This window comes from Monopterus albus, unplaced genomic scaffold (assembly GCF_001952655.1).
Source record: "Monopterus albus unplaced genomic scaffold, M_albus_1.0 scaffold212.1, whole genome shotgun sequence".
In the NCBI taxonomy this organism is placed as follows: Eukaryota; Metazoa; Chordata; class Actinopteri; order Synbranchiformes; family Synbranchidae; genus Monopterus; species Monopterus albus.
In genome coordinates this window covers 872,299-895,432 of record NW_018128092.1, presented here as the reverse complement: position 1 = coordinate 895,432, position 23,134 = coordinate 872,299, and the positions used below count along the sequence as shown (strand labels likewise).

The window sequence follows — 23,134 nt, the reverse complement described above, 5'->3', positions numbered from 1 at the left end:
GAAGCTGTGCCGGAAGAATGGTCACCAATCATAACCGAATAGGTTCTATTGGTAAGATAGGACTCAAACCATCTTAGCACCTCCCCTCCCAGACCGAAAAGGTGCTGGAGTTTTAAAAGTAAAATCGAGTGGTCCACTGTGTCAAAGGCCGCAGATAGGTCCAGCAAAGCTAAAATGACTGGGCGTCCCGCATCCAGGGCTAACGCAACATCATTATGTACCTTGAGTATAGCAGACTCAGTACTGTGTCGGGCCCTGAACCCAGACTGAAATTTATCACCCAAATCTAAAGATTTTAAGTGAGTTTGCAGCTGAGTAAGCACCAACTTCTCCATAACTTTAGCAAGGAAAGGGAGTAGGGATATTGGCCGAAAATTTCCTAATACCGTAGCGTCAAGGTTGGGCTTTTTAAGTAATGGTCTAACAACCGCATGCTTAAGGGTCGAAGGGACCGAGCCAGAACTCAAGCATGAGTTAACAAAGTTGACTAGCCCAGGGCCAATAATATCAATAACTTCTTTAAAAATATTCCCCGGAAGGGGATCAAGCAGAGAAGCAGCGGGTTTGAGCTGAAGCACACATTTTTTAAGTTGTGAGAGGGACACCTGAGCAAACGAGGTGAAGGTATCACCGGGGTGCAACAGTAGCTAATGGTGCTAACTCAACAACCATGCTAAATCGTTAACATATGAAATGGCTCTTTGTGTTTGTCTCTTTGTCCTGATGAGAATTTCATGGTCTTCATTTGCATATGTGTTTTTTTTTTCATTGTTTACTGGATCATTGTTTATTTACTGAGGCTCAGTGATTTACATGATGCTTGAGCCTCAGGCTCAGAGTCTCTGTGTGTGTGGTCTTTTGTATTTTATTCTGTTTTACTGCCCTTTTTTATTTCATAAAAATAACTCTTGAAGCACAGGATATTTTCTCAAAGTGAGAACATTTTTGGAAGGTGAAGCTATTTTGTAAGTACAGATGTTTTTGGAAGATGGAAGGGAGATGGCATGTTTGGAAAGCGAAGACATTTTGAAAGGTTGGACACTGTGTTTTTAAATCAGGGTGTTCTTGTAATGTTGAGATGTAATGTTGAAAAGTGAGAACACTGTGAGTAGTTAAGTAGTTAGTGAGTGGTTAAGGCGTAATGGAGCAATGGGAAATCCTTAAAGAAACTTAAAAACCAGAGACCTGTGCACAGTTGAACACTGATTTTTGTAGAGTTTAACACGTATCCTTTCCCCGCTCTAACAAAGACCACAGACCCCGCCCCCCGGGACATGAGACAAACTAAAACAAAACTAACACACTAAACGCTCAAAGTACAAATCAAACAAATTTTTCCTGGAGGTCGCTTTTGTGGTTTCGTTAGATGCGGTCAGGCTGATGTGTGTACAAGTGGTTTTCAATATGTTATTTGATGATATTAAAAAGGGCTGTAATTTGAATGATTTGGCAGCTTTGATTGGCGCCCTGATATGTAACTCAAATACTCGGTGGCAGAATCTGGTTGCAAAATTCCAAGATGGCCACTGCCGTATTCACCGCATTTTGGTTTCACTTTTACATAGTGAATAAAATAGAAGTGGTGATGTGTCATCTGTCTTTATATATAGTCTAATCCTCAACAATTACAGCTGTAGTTATGCCAAGGCTGGGTGATTCTAGTCCTGTTTGTTTATATTCCTTACCTACTTGCTGGTACAGCAGCAACAATTTTAATTCATGAAACAACCACATTAGTTGGACTGTGTTCGTCTTTCCTCCTTGTTTGATTTTGTTAACTGATGAGTTATTTAACCAGAGCTCTTAAAATCAGAATGTTGGGCCAGTGAGCCTCATAAATATGGACTCACTTCCCACAATGACTTGCACATGCCTGATTTGTTTACAGGCTGTGGTTTGGTTTGTAATTGGCCTGTATGACCGTGACTGAAGCAGAATGCAAAAATATAACTCAGATAATACGCAAAGTTGTCCCCATCATTCATAAACAATAGTATGGTGCCAGGTCGAAGCTGGTCCTTTTCACTGATGTTGAGAATATTGTCAAATTCAAAAGTTGCTGCATAATTAAAGAATATTTTTTAAGTTATTGAAAGATGCTCCACCTAATGTGTAGATCCACCAGACAAGACTTTGATTGTGAAATTGAGCGTGGTGACATGTCGTCTACTTCACAACAAAGTTCACAACAAGTTCAGCAGATCATCCCATTAACTTCTGCTTTTCTGCTCTAGTTCAGCTGCATGTTATGCCGCTATAGCAACATCACACACCTGCCTCCAGTATGTGTGTGAATGGCTGGGTAATCCTGTGTCTGCAGACTCAGACTCACTGCATGAAAAGACAGATTTTAACAGGCTGCCCGAGGCCTCTGTTCCTCTCCGTGAGCCTTCCTGTGTTTCCTAAATACTGCCGGTAAGAGAGATTTAGTCGCATGAGCACGCACACAGTCGTGCTCTGACTGGTCAGGTATTACTGCAGGGACATTAAATAGTCGTGTTTGCTAGAAAGAAACACTAAAATGAAAGATGAGGCTGAGGGGGCTTTATTTAGGGACAGAGTTCTGAGCACAGCAAAGCAAAACCTCCGTATATAACAAATTTAATTTTAAGGAAGATTCTGCTTTATTGTCTGTTACCCGGTAGATAATATTTAGAAATAATACGTGCACATGTTGTAAAGTGTACAGTACATACTGTACGTGGCTCTGACACCTTCACTGTGTTTAACTAAACACCTGAATACTGTGTATTAGATTTTAAAGGGCACTGTCAGCTTCATTTACACATTAGTCAACAAACATTAATGCATTATTTATTTTGTCAGGGGTTTGAAATGTTTTCACATGCAAACGATCACTGTCGATTACAATAGTTTCAGCCCACCTGAGGGAAAATCCACTGTTTTTGTCTTTTTAAACCCCATTATAGAAGCAGAATGACATCATTATTAAGAACACTTCTCCTCCTTGGTGTGTGTCTGCAGGTTGGTAGATGACCGATGTGTGGTCGAACCAGGTGCTGGAGATTTGGAGAATCCTCCAAAGAAGTTCAGAGGTAGGCCCAAGCCCGTGTTCATACCAGAACCATCAACATTTATGTTTCTGATCACCAGTCTGTTAAACAGCAGCTTGAACCAGTCTCGAGTACACAGGTAGTTGGCAGTGATAGATAACCATAGAACTAGTCTGTGTGGTGCTGCCTGTTTGCATTTCAGCGATCAGAGTCCGTAGTGTTCCTGTTTGTTTCATATTTGAAATTTCAAATGGGAGCAGCTGAAGATGCTGCAGTCGTCAAGCTGAGTGCAGCTCGGCTCGTGTCCCAGGTCAGGTCTCTGGTATACGAACCAGATGGACCCATGAAAACCTCGAGTGAGGTATAAATACTGTGTGTGATTCGAGTCCAGCTGCAGTCATTGGAGACCTGTGGTGCAGAGGCTTTTCCACCTGCTGTGTTACCGTCTGCTCTCTGCTGGTTGTGGGTTCTAGGACAGCGTGCACTTGAACAGGGTTCTGTTTTGGGACCTAAATTATTTATACTATACATTAACGATATATGCAAGGTTTCTGATTTAGTGAAAGTGGTTTTATTTATTGAGGGAGCTAAAATAGAACGAGTACATGAAATTATATTTTTAGGTGTCATAGTTGATGACAAATTCTCATGGAAATCGCATATTAGATGTGTTCAGAATAAAATAGCAAAAAATATATTGATATTGGCAAGGGTTAGATATATTTTGGACTTTAAAGCACTACGCATTTTGTATTCTTCATTGATTTTACCATACTTAGAGTATGGTGTTGAAAACTGGGGCAATACATACAAAAGCTCACTTCAACCATTGTATATATTACAAAAAAGAGTGATAAGAATTGTGCATAAGATGGGGTATAGGGATCACACCAATGGAGCTTTCATACAGTCTAAATTGTTAAAATTTTTTGATTTAGTGGGATATAAGACTGCTGTGTTTATGTATAAAGCCAGGAACAATTTATTACCTGGTGGAATTCAAAAACTATTTAATGAAAGGGAAGGGGGATACAATTTAAGGGGTCAGTTAAATTTAAAAATTCATGCTATACGTACAACCAAAAAAGATTTTGTATTTCCATAAGTGGGGTAAAACTATGGAATAATTTAAGTGTGGACATAAAAAATAGTAATAGAATTGACGAGTTTAAACATAAATATAAAGGTATGTGTCAATCAAGATATATGCAAGAACAGGTTTAATGATTAATTAGATGGAACATTGTGGGTGTGGTGTACATTTTGTAATAATTCTTTAGTATATTACTTGTGTGTGTAGAAGTGAATCATTTACTGCTTGCAAACCAATGATGTAAGATGATGTCATGGGGTAGGACTGGATAAGTCTGACTTCTTCCTACTCCATTCAAGCATGTACTAGGTATAAGCAAACTGATATTGGATTATGTCTAAAATTATGTGTGTTGTCATATCAATTGTCTTTGCATGCTTGAAAGAATAAATCAAATCAAATCAAATCAAAATCAAACTAGTTTAGAAGTAGATCACGGTGACCAACTGACAGCACAGACTTTAAAGGATGCAGCCAGTGATTTGTCATGTTTCTGGGTTTTGTTGACCCAAAAATATTACTAAAGTAAAAGTACAAAGGTGTTGGCATAAAATATACTTTAAGTACCAAAAGTAAAAGTATGCCCAGTGGCAGACTTTACATTGATGGACATCATATTATTTGATTATAATCGCTGATGTTTTATTGCTTGCATCACATTTAAAGTTGCAGCTGGTAAAGATGGAGCTAATCTTAACTGGCTTATAACTATACTTCTAATTAGAAGTACTGCTGGGTCGCTTGTGGGTTTTACACAAAGGATCAATAAATCTTATGATTGTACTGTATTTTGTTTTATAAACCTCATTCTGAAAACTAACTAGTAACTAAAGTTATCAAATAAATATAGGGAGTACAAAGTATTTTTCTCTGAAATGTAGTGAAGTCAAAGTATCAAGTAGCAGAAAATGACAATATTCAAAATTGTACTTAAGTACAGTACTTGAGTAAATGTACTTAGTTACTTTGGACACAGTCCACCTTTGTGTGGACCGGCTTGTTGTGGACATGATTTCTGACTTTTGATTTCAGACCAGTAACGTTGCCGCTAACTCCAGCTCCTAGCAGCTAAAAGGTGTGATCTGAGTCTGGCATCAGAACTTCGCCTAAACTTGAACTGCATTTGAATCCGGTTCCAGACCAGGGTTTGCCTATTGATGATGTGGGCTAAAGAGCAATGTCTAGGAAATCGTTTCCACCACTTGTGCGACAGCTGACAGCAGCGATGCTGACAGGATACGAAGGATTTAATGCCATTATTTGAGCGGTGACAGGAGGTGATGGAATACAGAATACTGATGCTGTGTCCATAGTTTTTCCCCCAGTGTTGATCTGTATGATGAGCTGTGTGGTTACACCTTATTATATAACACCAGCTTCCACTTCCTGCATCAGGCATCACGTTTTCACCAGTGCATTCAGATGAAAAATAAACATTTTTTGGCTGTGATAATGAATTGCCACTAATTACATATAATTAATTACACAAATAAATCTGCAAGCCCGTGTGTGCGTTTGTGCAGGCTGTGCATGTTAAAAGCTCATTTCCCTATGTCAGCTCTACCTTAAACCTGATTATCCATTTAGATCTTTACAAGCGAGCACAGAGTTATTACACACAGGCAAATTGTGTTTGCTTTCCTGACACTCGCAGTGTTAATCCCCTTTAACGTACAGGATCTGCTGGAGGAGAGTCAATATTGACCTCTGTGTTTCCTCCTTTCACTCCAGCCATGTTTGTCTGAGTCCGTCCCGACACTCGCTCTGTCACGTCATTGTTTAGTTCCACTGTTTGTCCCTGTGATGAGATTGATGCTAATATTGTCCACTCCAAAATGACTGAGAGTTTATGAGCAGATCAACATGAAAAGTTATTGTTGTGCTTTAAAACCTACAGAATTTGTAGGTTGAGTGTAACACGACAATGTGAAGAAGGAGCTGTAGTTAGTTCAGATAGTTACATACCGATGTGACGAATTTAAAAACCAGGTAACGCACCTTAAAGACTTTCAAGTCAGCCGTGATTGCGTTCCAGCCATGTGATGCTCAGAAGGAAAGGCTGATTGGCCAGATGAGCTTTTCCTAGATGGTCTGACACAGTTGCCTCCACCTGCAGCTCTACAGGTACTTTCCTTCACAAATACAGTCAGGATGGATAGAGCAAGACGTCTGAGTGTCTTAAAGCATCTGCAGGTTTTACTGTCCCAACTTAAGAGTTCATGTTTTGATAAAATGTCACAGTGATTCTGACAATTGTTTTAGGTAAAACCAACAGGGCTTGCTAATTTTCTATCTCAACAGGTTGCTTGTTGTATTTTGCACTGATCTGCTGTGTTCTGTGCTGTCTTGACCCAGACTGCCTGTTTAAGGTGTGTCCAATGAGTCGGTACTCGGCTCAGAAACAGTACTGGAAAACCAAACAAGCCAAACATGAGAAAGACAAGATCGCCGACGTGGTTCTGCTGCAGAAACTACAGGTAGCAGTCACACACACCTCTGCACACTTGCTCCCTGCTTGATATTTTGGATCCTCTGCTCAGCTTTGAGTGTCCAGGACACCCGAGAGAGGATGTTCTCATTTGACAGAGCTAGGCTAGCAGCTTCCTTCTGCTTCCAGTCTTTGTGCTAAGCTAGGCTAAACACTTCCCATCTGTCTGTTGCAGCATGCGTCCAACCTGGAGCAGAAGCAGAACGAGACAGAAAACAGGAAAGTCCACGGAGACATTGTCAAATATGGAACTGTTATCCAGGTAAACAGCTTGTTTACAATCTAGGACTGGATGACATGTCCTCACTCCCCAGGTATAAAACTCAACCGGTCCTCACAAAGATAGACAAGTACAGATGCACTGTCCTCAACAGGAATCTTTACCTGAACCATGTGACTCAGAGGAGACACCACACCCAGACTGTCCCCGTGTGTTTGCATTACAATGTCAGGTGTCAGCTCTGCAGCCAGGCCAATACGGCCACTAACAGATGGCAGCAAAGCAGTAAGACAGGCTCCACTTGTGTGTACACTTGCGTGTAACTGCAGCCTTAGTAGCAGCAGAACGGTGTGTGTGTGTGACTGAGTCAGAATAAACTACAGTGTGTGTTCATGATGATGAAGGAACGTGTCAGTGTGTGTGGTCGCTGATGGGGTTAAATAGTGTCTGGACACAGTGGAGCTCTGTGGCTCAGAGGAAGGAGAGACAGGTTTGGGTCCGCACATAAAGAAAAATGTGGGATATCAGCAGACTGATCCTTTACCTGTATGTAGAGACAGTTCATTAAGCAAACGGTGGAATGAATGAGCACTTATTCTTTGCCTCCAGTTGCTTCATATGAAGAGTAATAAATACCTGACGGTGAACAAGCGCCTGCCGGCTCTGCTGGAGAAGAACGCCATGAGGGTCACTCTGGATGGGACGGGAAACGAAGGCTCCTGGCTCTTCATCCAGCCCTTCTGGAAGCTCCGCGCCAACGGAGACAACGTAAGAACACATCACCTACACATCTGGACAGAGTGTGTCACACAGCAGAGACCGGGGAGGACACCAGGCTGACCTTAAAACCCACTTCTCAGATTTCCATAGCATTTTATATACCCAATAAAACAACAATAATGAAATCAATAATTCAGTTCAGTGCCTTTCTTGTTATTGCACGATTGCACAGTGACACTGATTCTCCCGTAGTACCCAAGACAAAAAACACCCAATCCATACCTGTACCGATAAATCAGTAATCATGATCATTGCAATAATAATAGTAAAAATACTTTAAAATTGATTTACAGTATACGCCACGTTTCATACAAACAAATGTCACACCATGTGAGTCTAGGAAATGAAAAGAACACAGAAAAAAACACATTAAAGCCGAACATTAAAAACAGGAAAATAAGTTTAGCTTTTGCACCAATGATATTCATTATCGTCAGTTCTGCTGGATGTTGATTAATGAGCCGTTTTGTCTATAAAATGCCAGAAAATATTGAAAGAATGCCCGTCACAGTTTCCCTCAGTCCAGGCCGACGTCTTCAAATGTCTTGTTGTGTTCGACAAAAACTCAGAACCCAAAGGTGTTGGTAAATGCTGTGTGTGCTTAGTAGAAATAACAACGTAGTAGCTTGACACACACAAAAACTCTAATCCTGCAGTGGGACTATTCAGTGTGTGCTGCTTGTTGCAGGTGGTGGTGGGAGATAAAGTCATCCTGAACCCGGTAAACGCTGGTCAGCCGCTTCACGCTTCAAACTACGAACTGACTGACCATCCAGGCTGCAAGGAGGTGAGACGCACACACAGTAATACCTGACAACTGACCGCACTGACACAGTACTAACAGGAGGCCGCCTACTGCAGCTGGAGGCTGAAACCGCTGTAGAAGTGTCTAGAAGGTCGACACCACTGACAGGCCCAAAGCACTCTGGCTCCAGTTGACTAGTGTTCTCAAAGTGTCAGCCAGTTTTTCCAGGAGACATTATGGTCTCTCTCTTTTAATTCAGACCCTCTAATAAGTGCCCTGGTGGTCAGTGTTGGATGTGACTGTTCCAGTAATCAGATTTCCAGGCTTATAGAAGCTTTGATGACCGACCGGTGGCTGCTTGCTCCAGCTCCCGGACTCGCATTGAGTCACTCTTTCACAGCTTCTGTCTCTATAATAAACACCATTTCTGCAGACAGACAGCTCTGCTGTGGCTGTGGTGAACAACTGACACTAATAAGACCCTCAGAGATGCTGTCACAGGGTTTCATTAAGCTAAACGTTGCTTGATTGTGATACCTGGCCTGTTAACAAACTGATGTTAGCATTAGGTTGCGGTCCAGCAGCTAGCCCGCTAGTGTTGGGTCTGCGGCAGCAGGGCAAGGCAACACCCTGAACATAGGGAAAAATGGTGCTGACTGTAAACTGCCGCCCTTGGCTGGCTTCAGAGCAAACCCCAGGTCACATCTTGCTATGTCCACAATATCTACTGTGTATGGCTGATACTGATTCAGATTAGAACTGCACCAGAACTGGCTAGAAAACAGACAAACTTACACTAATGAATACTCGTGTAAAGAGTGTGATGATGCTGTCACAGCAGTTATGACACCGGTGTTCTCATTGTGCATACGCCCAGTGTCGGACCCATGAACTGACCAGCCGCCACTCTGCTTGTTGAGTCACGAGTCTGCAGTGGATTCCTTGTGTCCCCTTTCTCTGAACTTTGAGCGTGTTCTTCCCTCTGTAGGTGAACTCTGTGAACTGCAACACCAGCTGGAAGATCAACCTGTTCATGATGTTCAGTGACCACAGAGAGGAAGTCCTGAAAGGAGTGAGTGACTTCACTGACTAACCCTAACCCTGCTCTCGGGCGGGGCAGCGCTGTGTCCCTGCTGCCCTGCCTTTCTGTCTTCAGAGCTCTTAAAAAGAGTTGTGCCTTTTTTTCTGAGTCACAGTTCAGTCAAATCTGAACACAAACACAATACACACATTCTGAGATTCACTGGGATCATTATCTCACATGTCTGTTGTTGACACACGTCCTTAAATCGGTTTAGAAATCATAGAATAAAGTCGCACCATATAATTCCAGAACTGATCAGGTTTTTGTTTTCTCAATAAAAGTAATTCACTGGTAGTTGTCTGTGGGTACATTGAAAATGTTAACAAACATAGGCTCAAGTTGTAGGCTGTCAAGGCTGTCTCACACATTTTCATACTACAGCTCCCATGAGCCTCAGTTGTTGGTGCTGTATTGAAGAAGCCAGTCAGAGGTGTGACCCAGAGGAGTTTTGAACCAAACAGGCACCTGAAATATAAGATTTAAGTAACTGAGCAAAGCCTACAAACCCTTTGGAACTGTCCTTTAATGCTTCTTTATCTGTCTCTGTCTGTCAGGGCGACGTGGTGCGTTTGTTTCATGCTGAGCAGGAAAAGTTTCTAACCTGTGACGAGTACAAGAGCAAACTCCATGTCTTCCTCCGAACCACGCTGCGGCAGTCTGCGACTTCGGCGACCAGCTCCAACGCTCTGTGGGAGGTCGAGGTACGCACAAACGCACTGACCTTCCTCTGAAGTTGTATTAATGCTGCATTCATGCAGTCTTGGCAGAATGGGAAAGACATCTTCCTTTAGCTTGGGGGACTTCACGTGTTATTCCAAGGTGGTTTTCAAGCAGAGCACTTAAACAGCCTACATGTTGTTGTGCTGTGTCTGTATCAAGTGAAACCAGTTGCCAACAAACGGTGTACAGCTCCTACAACCTGAGCCAGTTATGTTGCTGTCAGTCTTGGAATGTATCACGTTCATTTATTTTTTCAGCTCTTCCAACAGTTTGTCGACATATCTTTAGTTGGTTTCACCAGGCGTCTGAAATTCAGCTGACATGATCAGTTTTCCCAACTTGGCTTAAGATCTGTCTGTGTGCTGATTGGTCCATCAGGTTGTCCATCACGACCCGTGTCGTGGGGGGGCAGGACACTGGAACAGCCTGTACCGCTTCAAACACCTGGCCACTGGCAACTACCTGGCTGCTGAGGTAACCATGGCAACACTGGATGGCTGGACCAACGAGTGAATGGCTGTTTTATAATAACAAAATATTTAAAGTCTCCGTCAAATTTACCCTTAACTAAAACTATTTACTCCGAATTTAACGTGAATGTCTACGGAGGTAATTCTGTTCTTATGTGATAAAAATGTAAATTTGTAGTTTTACTGTGAAGCAAAGAACGGTATCTTTTGTAGGTCATAAAACAAACAGTTGTAGTTTTTATGTGATGTAGGTCTGCAAATAATAATTAACATTACCAATTAGAGTAGAGTAGAGAGTAGGTACTTCATTGATCCCACAGTGGGGAAATTTCTGTGTCACTGTAGCGATAGAGACCAACCAACATAACACCATAAGAACAGAACTTCATAAAAACACGGGAAAGAACACAATGAGGACACAGCTGCTGTAACTCGCTGCCACTCTGCGCGGCACAACAAAGGGCACTTAGTCTCAAAATAAAAAGTTACATAAAGGCAACAAAGCATTAGGACTGATAGCGTCATCAGAACATTACATTGTACACAGCACAAATAAGCAAATCAAAGGCACCTAAAAACAGGGCAGAGCAGCACTGGAGAGAATCAGGAACAGCAGTAGAGACTAAACAAACAGGAAATCAAGAACAATCAAAGAACAGTTAATCATTATATCATACACAGTGCATCATATATTCAGTTTACCAGCAACAGGGAGCGAGCAAACCATGAAATGTTCAATCTGGAGAAGCTGGAGGCAGTAAATTTAGGCATTTGTGCATAGAAAAATGACTAATCCATTATCTAACAGATGCTGAATCGTTTTCTGTCAAGTGACAAATTTATTAATTGGCTTAATGTGTCTGTTTTTAAGCTAAGTAAAATAGTAACTGTAATCAAAATACATGAAACTAAATCTAAACAAAATTACAAAAGTGCATTTGTTCTTATTTGAAAAAAATAGAAGTATGATTTAGAAAATAGAAATTTGTTTTGACAAATAGAACTGTCAGCTTTTATAAATAATATTTGTATTTAATTGATAATTTAATAAGCAATTTATTTGCATAGAATGTGATTTATAAATGTTTAACACATATCAAAGTGCCAGATAGGGGCCACATTTCCAATTGTTTTCCTACAGCATTTAGTTTTTAAGCAAAGTAAAGGCTTCCTAGATGCATTTGTTTGAACAGACTGCTGATTAAATTATTGGAGAAACTAAGAAAAACTTTTTTGTGCAGTAGCCAATATATTTGCTGATATTGTTGTAGGAGAACCCGGGCTACAAAGGAGACAGTACAGAGCTGTCCTCGGTGAGTCACTGTCATTGTTTCATCAACACCAGGGAGGCTGATCGAGCTGAAGGTCAGCTGAGGTGTCCATCTTTACTTCACTGGTTTGATTAGAAAGTCGTGGAGGGCAGTTGGGAAGCTATTATGACATATATGACTAAAAATATGAATGCAGTAACAGTACACAGAAGAAAATTTCACTCAATACAAACCGTTCAGAGCCCCCAGTTTGTGTATTTTAACCCTCCCAGCTCCTCAGCATCACCCTGACCTCTGACCTCTCTGCAGGTGGAGGGTATTCGTGGCAACAAGCGGTCCCACAGTGAGCGGATCAAGTACAAGCTGGTAGCAGTGCTTCATGGGAACGACATCGCCTCGCTGTTCGAGCTGGACCCCACAACGCTGCAGAAGACAGACTCATTCGTGCCACGGTAGGAACTACGAATACCATCCTTAGACTGGGATCAGACCAGACCACGCTCTGTCAGATTAGTCAGAGAATTTGTATAGAAACCGAGCCTCCTGTCTTCCAGAAACTCATACGTACGACTGAGACATCTGTGCACCAACACCTGGATCCAGAGCACCAACGTCCCCATTGACATAGACAGTGAGAGGCCCATCAGACTCATGGTGAGTTCTTACTCAAGCTCCAGTTCAGACGTACTCTTCAGGAGTGAGTAACAGCTATCATTGGAAAAACAGTGTATGATTCAACATTATATGAACAAAAAACTACCAGTTTCCATCCACCTCGGTGTCTCCTCCTCCCACAGGTGGGAACATGTCCCACTAAAGAGGATAAGGAGGCGTTCGCCATCGTCTCAGTTCCTGTCATGGAGATCAGAGATCTGGACTTCGCCAACGATGCCAGCGCCATGTTGAGCACCGTGGTAGACCAGTTTAACCAGGGCTTCATCAGCCAAAATGACCGCCGGTACGACACCTTGTTTGTTTGCAGTTGCTGTGTGTTTTAATAATTTACCTTGATTTAAAACTACCATGAAATATGATTGTCTGTACAGTCAGTAGTAAAGGTGCGCATGGATGGGTAGAAAGTAGAATGTTGGATGAATAAAACGATGTACAACTGTGTGGGTGGGAAGAGCGCTCCAAAGGATTGAGGATAGGTGGAAATGTATGGGCAGGAAGCACTGGGCCCAGATGCCTCTAACTGGCTCCACCCCCTACTACCTGCTGCACAGTAGACAAAATCTGAGAGTGACAGATAAGTGAAGCAGGAGGTTTACAGCTGACAGGAACCAGCTGTATAGTTACGGGAAACATCCTGGACTTAACTTTTACCTGAAGTCAGAATTTCTCTTAAAGATATTGGAAAATGTAAGTCATTTTGTTACCATAGTCATAATAAGACAACAAAAATCTTTTCAAGGACACTGGACCACTGCATTCTCCGCAGTGGAGCTAGAACACAAGGGTCTGTAGGCCAAAATACAGTTTTCAAATCCAAGACATTAACTTAACATAGACAGGGAAGCAGGCCTTGATGAAGAGTTTATATTCAGAGATGTTTCCTTTTTTGCTCAGGTTTGCAATTAAGCTGCTGGAGGACTTGGTTTTCTTTGTGGCCGATGTCATCAACAGCGGTCAGCCAGTCCTGGATGTAGCCATGACCAAACCCAACCGTGAGAGACAGAAACTGATGAGAGAACAGAACATCCTCAAACAGGTACAACCTGAAAATTATCCAGAGATTTAAAAAGAAACCATGACAGAAGCAGGAAACAAAGCCAGTGACTACTATCAACTGACTGAGACATTGTAAATGTGTGTTCAGATCTTTGGCATCCTGAAGGCTCCTTTTAAAGACCGGGGGGGTGGAGAGGGTCCTCTGCTGTGTCTGGAGGAGCTGGCCGACCAGAAGAATGCTCCCTACCAGTACATGCTCCGCCTTTGCTACAGAGTCCTCCGACACTCCCAGGAGGACTACCGAAAGAACCAGGTGAGGAAAGTGAGCAGGTAATAATCATGATAATGACCTTGTTTTGCCAACTGCCAGTTTGAACTAGACCAGTTTTTGGGCCTTCCTGTTCCTTCCTCCATGTATCAAAAGGGTGTGCCCCAGGGTGATGTACTAAGACCACTGCAATTTTCCAGATATGTAGATAGTCTTTAAATGCACTGTATTATTGTATGCTGATGGATTACCTGACATCTGTTTTGTAGCTGTTGTTTCAATCAGGATCTTCATCAGCAGATAAACAGCTACAATTCTGTGTCACCTTAATGCAGATGAGGACTGTGTGATATGGTTGAAAGCTCGTGATCAATGACTAAATTTATCTTGAGGTGAAATTTGAATCACTGTTTAAGAGACTTGAGAATAATTAAGTGAAAGGTGGTACCAGTGGTGATGGTTGTGATGCTGAAAGTGGGGATGATGATCCACTGGTGCAGAAAGAAATGAAAAACAACAATTGGCTGATTCCCCTGTTCAACCTCCCCCTCCAGGAGGACATAGCCAAACACTTCGGAGTGATGCAGAGTCAGATCGGTTATGATATCCTGGCTGAAGACACCATCACTGCCCTGCTGCACAACAACCGCAAACTGCTGGAGAAACACATCACCAAGACCGAGGTGGAGACCTTTGTCAGCCTGGTCCGCAAGAACCGAGAGCCCAGGTACACACAGAGGGAGGGGGGAGAGGTGGTCATTTGCTGTTGTTAGTTTTTAATTGTGTGTGTGTGTGTGTGTGCAGGTTTCTGGACTACCTGTCAGACCTGTGTGTATCCAACAACGTGGCCATCCCTGTCACTCAGGAGCTCATCTGTAAATGTGTGCTGGACCCCAAAAACCAGGACATCCTCATCAAGACAGAGTGAGAGAGGGACAGATGACCTTTAACCCCTCAAAAACAATTATTCACTGCTTTATCCAACTGTATGTTACACTGGATGCCCATGCATTCATATGGGAATAGTTGTAAGCAAGTCGCTGTATCCCTTCTGGATAACAGGTCTATTTTAATTTTGTGTAGTCTACGAGGCATCAAATCATGCACACCTACAAAATGTAAAGAATGACAGGTAATTTCAAGACATTTTTATTCAATCAAGAACAGAACTGTCTCAACATAGGTCTCTACACCGTGACTCTCTCACCGGGATGTACATGTTTGTAGTGACTGTGTGTTTCTCCAGCAGAGAAAAGGAAAGTGCAATAGCAGCAGAGTAAATATTGTCACTGTCCTTCATATTTATTATTCTGACCTCAGTGTGTATCTTAACTCAAAGTCAGAGCTAAGTAGCATGTGCAATTAAACTCTGTAGGAATCTGAGGTTCTTAAATTACTTTACCCTGACCTGCTACTCTAATTTTCACTTTTAGTGTCAGGATTTTAAAATTTCCACTCTACCTCTATTCCATTTCCTTCAGACGCCGTATCCCAAAAGAGCCGCACCATGATGCTGTTTCACCAGAATACATGGAGGACTACACAGAAGAGGATGAGGTAGGTCCACCTTTTGAGGAAATGTGTCTTTGGTCTGAATGTTTCACTCACGAACAGCATCATGCACACATTACGGTGTGTGTGTAACACTTTAGACAAGTTGGAATGAGCTGATTTTTCCAGCCTCAAAGCTGCTCCAGTGGAAAACCAGAGGCTGTTTGTTCCTGCAAAACCAGGAAGAATTTCTTCTGTGTATGTTGCGTTTGCTTCAGAACAGTCAGCTAAGAGGAGAAAATAATTTCTAAAATGTAATAAATGATAGCTTGTGGATTATGAGACTTCATCGCAATGATGTCATGTCATGTCATTTTGGACAGGCCGGACCAGGAAATACTCTGTTTATTTTTTTGGTCATGGTGTCCTTGTGTCTTTCTGTAGGTGTGGCTGGTGTGGACAGACAAGACCAACGAGAGACAGGAGAAGAGCATCAGACAGCTGGCTCAGGAGGCGAGACAAGGAAATGCTCATGATGAGAACGTCCTAACCTACTACAGGTAGACACACACAGTGATCCTTCCCCTGGGAATACTGTATACTAAAATTTAAATTAAATTTAAAGAAAATTCTACGTAACATTGAGTGGATGCACTTGAATAGTCTCCCTGTAGACTCGAGCACTTGGATGTTTTAAAAGAAAACTTGCAACTCTTTCTTTTACCTAAATGCAATAGCAAGAAAAATTCACAGCACTGTTTGCAATTTCACTGCGTAATATTTTGTCCCACTGGTGTCAGTAGAATAGTAGAAGCAGAAGTAGGAGTAGGAGTTTTGAAAATATCTTAACCTTTATAATCTTAATCTTGGACCTACAGGCAGAAACAAGACAATGTTCTAGTAAATGTTTTAGTGTATGACATTATCAGTGAGTTTTCGGTCCGTCTCTGTGGACGCTTAGGTACCAGCTGAAGCTCTTTGCCCGGATGTGTTTGGACCGTCAGTATCTGGCCATAGACGAGATCTCCAAGCAGCTGGACGTGGAGCTCATCTTCCTGTGCATGATGGATGAGACGCTACCCTTTGACATCCGGGCCTCCTTCTGTCGCCTCATGCTCCACACGCACGTAGACCGAGATCCTCAGGAGCTGGTGACCCCCGTCATGTTTGCTCGCCTCTGGACCGAGATTCCCACCTCTATCACCATCAAAGAGTCGGTAGATTTTATTACTTCATCAGTTTATGTTATGTGGATTGTTGGAATTGTCAAATTTTTTGAAATTCTGCTTTGCCTGAATGGTTTGCTGAGGTTTTGACTCATGGAGCCTGCGTAGCTCAGCTGCTAGAGCATCAGACTTATAATCAGCCTTTACAGCTTTTAGTACAATGTTGTTCTGCCACAAAACTCCTGCATAGCTGGACATAGTGCTACATGAATGAGGATTGTCACTCTAGGGATGTAATAGTTCTGAAACCAAACCCCAAACCACGATACAAATATCCACAGTCTTGGGTTGCAGTTCTGTCTGCTGTAACCGCCGGGTATTTCATGTATTCTTCTGCAAATTATCACACTTAATTTAAAGTCTGCTTACTACATGATTCTCGTTAAAGGGTTTTCTTCTCTGTAGTTTTAAACCACCCCAAAATTTTCATATTCACTACTCAATGCAAACAACCAAGGACTGAACCAACCCGTGGATTTGGGAAACTCTTACACCCCTAGTCACTCACTGTGTCCAGCAGGAGCAGAGGTCCTGGACATTTACAGAAGGTCTGCTTAAGGCCAAGTGCGCCAAGTGCACCAGGTCCACTGTCAGGGACCAAGCAGTAAAGCAAAAGACCCAGCTTTCAAAGTTCAAAACAATGGGCTTTTTATTAACCCAAAAATAAGGAAAAGTACAAACATTAACATCAGATAAACTGGGCCCTAAAAAGAGATCAACAAAAAGATAGGGAAACTCAAAATACAGCAAACTGAACTGTCTGATACCTCAACAAAAACCAACTGACCTAACAAGTGACACACAGGGGAACATATCCAACAACACACACAAGGGGTAGACCAAAGACACTACCAAAACAATCAACTAATGAACACTAAACAGACAGCCTGCTCTCAACTAAATATTTCCTTTAAATATAAAGAAATTAACATAACTTGACAAATGAAGTTTTAACATAAACTACCAACAAATAAACAATACATTTCTCCCAAACTCCCCCCTTCCTTGTATTGGGCACTTGGTGCAGTCCAGGCCTAGTGGGAGGTATTTAAACCAATCAATGACAAGCCTGCTGGAGGGCTGAACAGCATTCATACAAAGAATAATCCCTCATACCTGCTGGCCATGGCTGCCTAGTTGCCTCAGTGTGTAATAATGGCAGTGGTCTAAATAATCGTGTCTGTTGAGCTGTTCCCTTTATAAACTCCAGAGCAGGATGTAACCAAGAATTTATATGTGGGAACAGCATAAAACCTAAAATGCAACATAGAAGTTAAAGTAGATCTCATATTAAGTGGTAAATGGTAAGTCACACATAATTAACCATAACGACTTCCTCCAGTTTGTGCCTTCTAGCTCTCAGTGTTGTCCAAAGAGAAATCCAGGAGGACCCTGGGTAGCTCAGTTGGTAGAGCATCAGACTTTTAGTCTGAGAGTCCAGGGTTCAAGTCCCTGTTCAGGCGTGTTGTTGTTCTTCTTTTAGTGGAGTACGTTGTGGTTTGTGTTTCAGTTTATTAAGTAGAGTCTTTGGAAACAACATCAAGCCTTAAGTGCAATATTCAGAAGGTACTGAAAGGACACGTCTTAGACTGAATACAAACGTCCACTCTTTTCTGGACATTTTTCAGGAACTCTCATCAAAAGGTGACATTTGCTTGTCCACAGATAATACCCCAGTGCCTGAAGCTTGTTGGCATTGTTGGTGCTCACAGTTCCTGTATCCCAATTTTAAAATGAGTGTCCAGTAACATTATTTCAAAACTCACCGGGTCAGAAAAATAAGTCTGTGTGCACTGAGTTAAACTTTAGAAAACCGTCTGGCCAGTAGCTCAGAGTCATTTGCAATTTTAAACTTGGCAAAGATGATGCATTTTCAGCCTACTTCATGGTGTGATGGTATACAATTGTGATCGTCCACCATAAACCAGCATAGCTCCTGGGGAGCTCACTTAGGAAAGCATTCAAATTGTAATGTAATTGTCCATAGTCCATATTAAGGCAAAACATACTGGAGGCTGCATAATGGAAAGGCTTAAGCAGATTAGATGTTCTTGAGTTCTTTTTCAATCTGGTGTAATGTGTGTCCTCTGCAGTTATGACTCCAACATGGACAACAGCAGAGACAACAAGAAGAACCGCTTCTCCAACACCATGGCGTTCATGGAGGAGTATCTCAACAACGTTCTGAATGAAGACCTGCCGTTCCACAATGAGGAGAAAAACAAACTCACATATGAGGTCTGTCTTTACTCTTCTGTTTCCTCTGTCCTTCTACAACCTTCTCAGTCCTCTGATCTTTTCTCCTGTGATAACATCTGGTTCCACCCTCTGTCCAGGTGGTGAGCTTGGCCAGACATTTGATCTACTTTGGTTTCTATAGCTTCTTTGAGCTGCTCAGACTCACCAGGACCCTGCTTGGCATCATCGACTGTAGATCTAGTCCTGTACACACTGGGATGTTATTTCACGAGGACGGATCAGGTACAGCACACTGGGGGGCCACTGAACTGGAGTCAAATGCCGTGTGTTTTAAACATACTTGGCAATAAAGATTCTGATTCTTTGTGATTATAGCACCTGTGTGTTGTCTACTGTTCAGTTTTATTAATGTCTAACGTTGTAATTAATACAGACCATTTCTGTTTTCTGTCCCAACTGAAGGGAAGAACGTGAAGCGCTCCATACATGGGATGGGCCAAATGATGTCCACCATGGTCCTCAATAGGAAGCAGTCCATATTTGGAGGGCCAGGTGCCAGAGTGGCGGGGCTTGCGCTCGAATGCCAGAGAAGCAGCAAAGAGAGTATCGACAAGATGGACCTGACAGTGATGGACACCAAGCTGAAGATACTGGAGATATTACAGGTAAGAATTTAACTGTAGTAAAACTACACTCAGTAGCCACTTTATTAGGCACACTTGTGCAACCAAATGCAACCCAGTATAAGAGCGCTGCCATAAAGTCTGCTATCATATTGCCTAAAGTTCAGGATGCTAATAGAGTTGTTTCTAACATTCTGCCCCACTAATGTAGGGCAAAAAAGGGAATACCTCTAAATATAATGTACAACAACACTGTTAATGATGGCCTCAATAATAAACATATTAACTGAATGTACACTTTTCTGACAATATCAGCAGAAACAGAATTGTCAGTCTTAAAGGCAGAACACATGGCACAGCTGAATTGCATCTATCAAAGTGGCCACTGAGGGTACATTAATTAAACTACACTAAGTGAAATGCCAGAGATACTGTGGAATGATTAACTAAAATAAACGAACATACACTAAATACTGACAACAATAATGACCATTTAAAAGTAGGCAAACAAAACCAATCAGCCTAAGTCGGTGTGTTTAGTTAAGAATGGGAGGTTAAATTAAAATACATAGTGCAACAGAAATAATAAGCTACAGCTTCCTGCATTCTCTCTGGCTCCCTGCCCTGTTCAAATGGAGCTTGGTGATGAGCCTGGGTAGGGCATCAGACTTTTAATCTAAAGGTCCAGGGTTCAAGTCCCTGTTCTGGCATTTACAGGATCAGCTCTTAGAGGCAGTGTTTCTTATACCTAGTGGAAATAACATCAAGCGTCATGTTCAATGGACAGAAATGATTGTAGATCCCAAAATAATCCATCTAATCCTGAACTCAGACGACTACTACTACTACAAGAGTGTAGACAGAGCTCAAATGACAAAATGACATTGACTTGGCCACAGAAAATGAGCTGGCGCCTACTGGCTGGATATTGCACACAGTTTTCCATCCATCCATTATTATTATTATCACACTGCTTATTCAGAAGAGGATCGTGGGGGGCTGGAACCAATCCCAGCTGACATTGGGTGAGAGGCGGGGCCCACGTTGGACAGGTCACCAATCTATCACAGCCCCCTCGTGACCCTATACAGGAATAAGCAGTACAGATAATGGATGGATGGACCTGCTTCTAGCTTCTAGACTAGGTAGTTTAAAAACAAGGTCATAATTTTCTGAAGTCCAACATAACTTCAAATGTCTTGTTTGGTGTAAGCCCCCAACATAAGTTCATTATCATAGATGTTTAAAAAATGTGCAAATATTCATGTTTGAAGACCCGGAATCTTTGAATTTTTGCCAGTTCTGCCAAATAAAAGACTTAAATGATTAATCATTTATCAAAACTGGCATTTAATTTTCTGGTAACCAGTTAACGGATTATTTAAGTTCTAGGTGGTTTCTGGTTGCCTAAGAAAATGCGTAAACTGTCATGTGGGGGTCAGGGGTTTAATCTAGCCCTGTAGCTATTAGATTAGGTCAAGACAAGCAAAGGTAGTGTCTAATAGTTCAAGTATAGTCTACATCTTGTCCTCATAGCTGTTTGTTCTTCTGCCCGGTCCTTTCTCGTGAAGGTGATATCTCAGCAGCACCCTGAGGGAATTTCTTCAGATTTGCCAGAAACATCCACTTAAACTCAAGGATGTACTGATTAACCTTTTGTGGTCAAATTTGGCTGGGTCAACAACCATGAAGCAGTACTCCTGGTTTCACACGTGGTCCCATTATGTCTTTATTCTTGTCCAGCACCAGGATGCACAGATATCTGCCCCAAATGACAAAATGTTTGGCCAGGATTAAACCAGTGCTCAGTTGTAGCAGATAGTCTCACCACCCTGGTCTTTTTCTTTGAGAGATGTATGTTAAAGTACGCTGCACTTGTACTGAGTAGCTGAAAAAGCTCAGCTGTGTCTGTCCTCTTCAGTTCATCCTGAACGTTCGTCTGGACTACCGCCTCTCCTTCCTGCTATCTGTGTTTAAGAAGGAGTTTGTGGATGTGTATCCCATGGCTGATGCTGATGCCACCACTAGCACAGAGCAAACAGGTACACACACGGCCGATGGAAACACACTCAGGCTTTTATTTTTTTATCTTACTGGAAACACAACTTACAGACAGAAACACAGTTGTTTCTCTTTTACATTTATAATAGTTGTTATCTGGTTGATCATTTTTATTTCTTGTTGAGGGTGGCATGAATAGTTTCCATTTTCTTCATCAGTTGTGTTATGTGCAGTCTCGATATTTGGTCTGTTTTCCAGTTTAAAGATGTGTGTAGCTGTATTCAGGCCTTGATCCTGTGTAGAAGCTTTCACACTCACCAGTCACTCACAGTTTTTTACATTCAGCTTCTACACAGTGTTGTAGAGGTTGACTGTTGTATAGCTCTTGTGACGTTTTACATAACTTTTTCAAGACTATAATTACCAGGATTTTAAAAATGGTTATGTGTGATCTCTATCAACATACATCCTGCAGTATTAAGTTGTGTGTTGCTACTTCTTCCAGACATCCCAGCCAACATGGCAACAACAGCTAGAGCCCAAAATAGTCTGAAGTCTGTCATTTTGCAGTAAAAATGGGTCTGTTTGTTCCTGTTTTTGGCCCCCTACCATTCTTGCCACCTGTTTATATCTGTCTTTAAAACCGAGCCATGTTTTCTTTGTGTGTTCATTATCAAAGCTCTAGTAGTTGTGTGTGGAAGTGACCCTCTGCACATTTAGCCCTGTGGTTGTTTGTCCCTCCTCAGCCACCATCAACCTGCAGCACATTGGAGAGCAGGCAGAGGCCATGTTTGGAGTTGGGTATGTAAAGCTCCATGTACAGACACTTGCGTGGTCATTACTGTCAGAACTTATATGGTTTTTTGTGACCTTTTAAGAGGCATATTAGACGTGTGTGTGTATTTCAATAAAGTAAGGGGAACAGCATCCTGGAGGTGGATGATGAAGGTGGTCGCATGTTCCTGCGGGTGCTGATCCACCTCACCATGCACAACTATGCCCCTCTGGTGTCTGGAGCTCTGCAGCTGCTCTTCAGACACTTCAGCCAGAGACAGGAAGTGATGCACACCTTCAAGCAGGTCCACACACACACATGCACACACAGAGCAAACAGAATTAGGAGTGTTTTTCCCTCTAAGGTGAAAATCCAGTGTTTCTTTAAAAGTATCACTTTTCAGAATAAAGTGAGACAAGATTTAGGCTGAACGATTACTTGAATAATCACTTATTCAGTTGCTTAAAGTCTTCATTGTTTTCTGAACATTTAGAGACATTTCCATCGAGTATTTGAGACAACTGATACACTAACCAATAATGAAAACAATTGTTAGTTGTAGTAACACATTTCTACAATAAGGCACCCTAACTGAAAACAGCACCACTTTATTTCCCACCAGACTTTCTCACGTGTCATATTATAAATTTAATATTATGAATTCCATTTAAGAAACTCTGACTATAATACTGACCATGATCCAGCTTCTCCATTAATATTTGTATCTTTTGGCCTTGTATTTTCTGTTCTGGATCACTTCCTTGAAACACATAAAGGCCTAACGTCACTAACACTTGTAATGCTTTTACACTTCTAAGCTCTTAATATTTTTTACTGTTAAACACTGTTTGCAAAGTTTAAACCTTGAAGATACTCAGTATACTGCTGCTGATGTCATGCGCTGTCAGGGTTTTGTCAGTCTGCCTTTATTCATTTGATAAATAACCTAATCAGTACCAGAGACCAGTTCACTGTATAATCATTCACTACCTGCT

At 41.9% G+C, this 23,134-nt stretch overlaps 1 protein-coding gene and 1 non-coding gene across 2 annotated transcripts in view; both read left to right on the top strand.

Moving 5' to 3' along the window:
• Positions 1-23,134, top strand: part of itpr3 (inositol 1,4,5-trisphosphate receptor, type 3) — a 68,404-nt gene that overhangs the window by 11,627 nt on the left and 33,643 nt on the right. Inside the window, exons 2-26 of the mRNA XM_020618943.1 lie at positions 2,986-3,056; positions 6,463-6,584; positions 6,771-6,857; positions 7,425-7,583; positions 8,284-8,382; positions 9,329-9,412; positions 9,979-10,125; positions 10,523-10,618; positions 11,886-11,927; positions 12,195-12,337; positions 12,440-12,539; positions 12,683-12,843; positions 13,455-13,596; positions 13,705-13,869; positions 14,379-14,551; positions 14,629-14,748; positions 15,306-15,381; positions 15,760-15,875; positions 16,277-16,528; positions 18,635-18,779; positions 18,878-19,022; positions 19,203-19,405; positions 21,285-21,405; positions 22,111-22,165; positions 22,278-22,443. Of these exons, the coding sequence (XP_020474599.1) occupies positions 2,986-3,056; positions 6,463-6,584; positions 6,771-6,857; positions 7,425-7,583; positions 8,284-8,382; positions 9,329-9,412; positions 9,979-10,125; positions 10,523-10,618; positions 11,886-11,927; positions 12,195-12,337; positions 12,440-12,539; positions 12,683-12,843; positions 13,455-13,596; positions 13,705-13,869; positions 14,379-14,551; positions 14,629-14,748; positions 15,306-15,381; positions 15,760-15,875; positions 16,277-16,528; positions 18,635-18,779; positions 18,878-19,022; positions 19,203-19,405; positions 21,285-21,405; positions 22,111-22,165; positions 22,278-22,443 (3,190 nt within the window). The remainder of the gene's footprint in view (positions 1-2,985; positions 3,057-6,462; positions 6,585-6,770; positions 6,858-7,424; positions 7,584-8,283; positions 8,383-9,328; positions 9,413-9,978; positions 10,126-10,522; positions 10,619-11,885; positions 11,928-12,194; positions 12,338-12,439; positions 12,540-12,682; positions 12,844-13,454; positions 13,597-13,704; positions 13,870-14,378; positions 14,552-14,628; positions 14,749-15,305; positions 15,382-15,759; positions 15,876-16,276; positions 16,529-18,634; positions 18,780-18,877; positions 19,023-19,202; positions 19,406-21,284; positions 21,406-22,110; positions 22,166-22,277; positions 22,444-23,134) is intronic.
• trnak-uuu (transfer RNA lysine (anticodon UUU)) lies at positions 17,932-18,004 on the top strand. Its single transcript has one exon. It is a non-coding gene; the product is annotated as a tRNA-Lys (tRNA).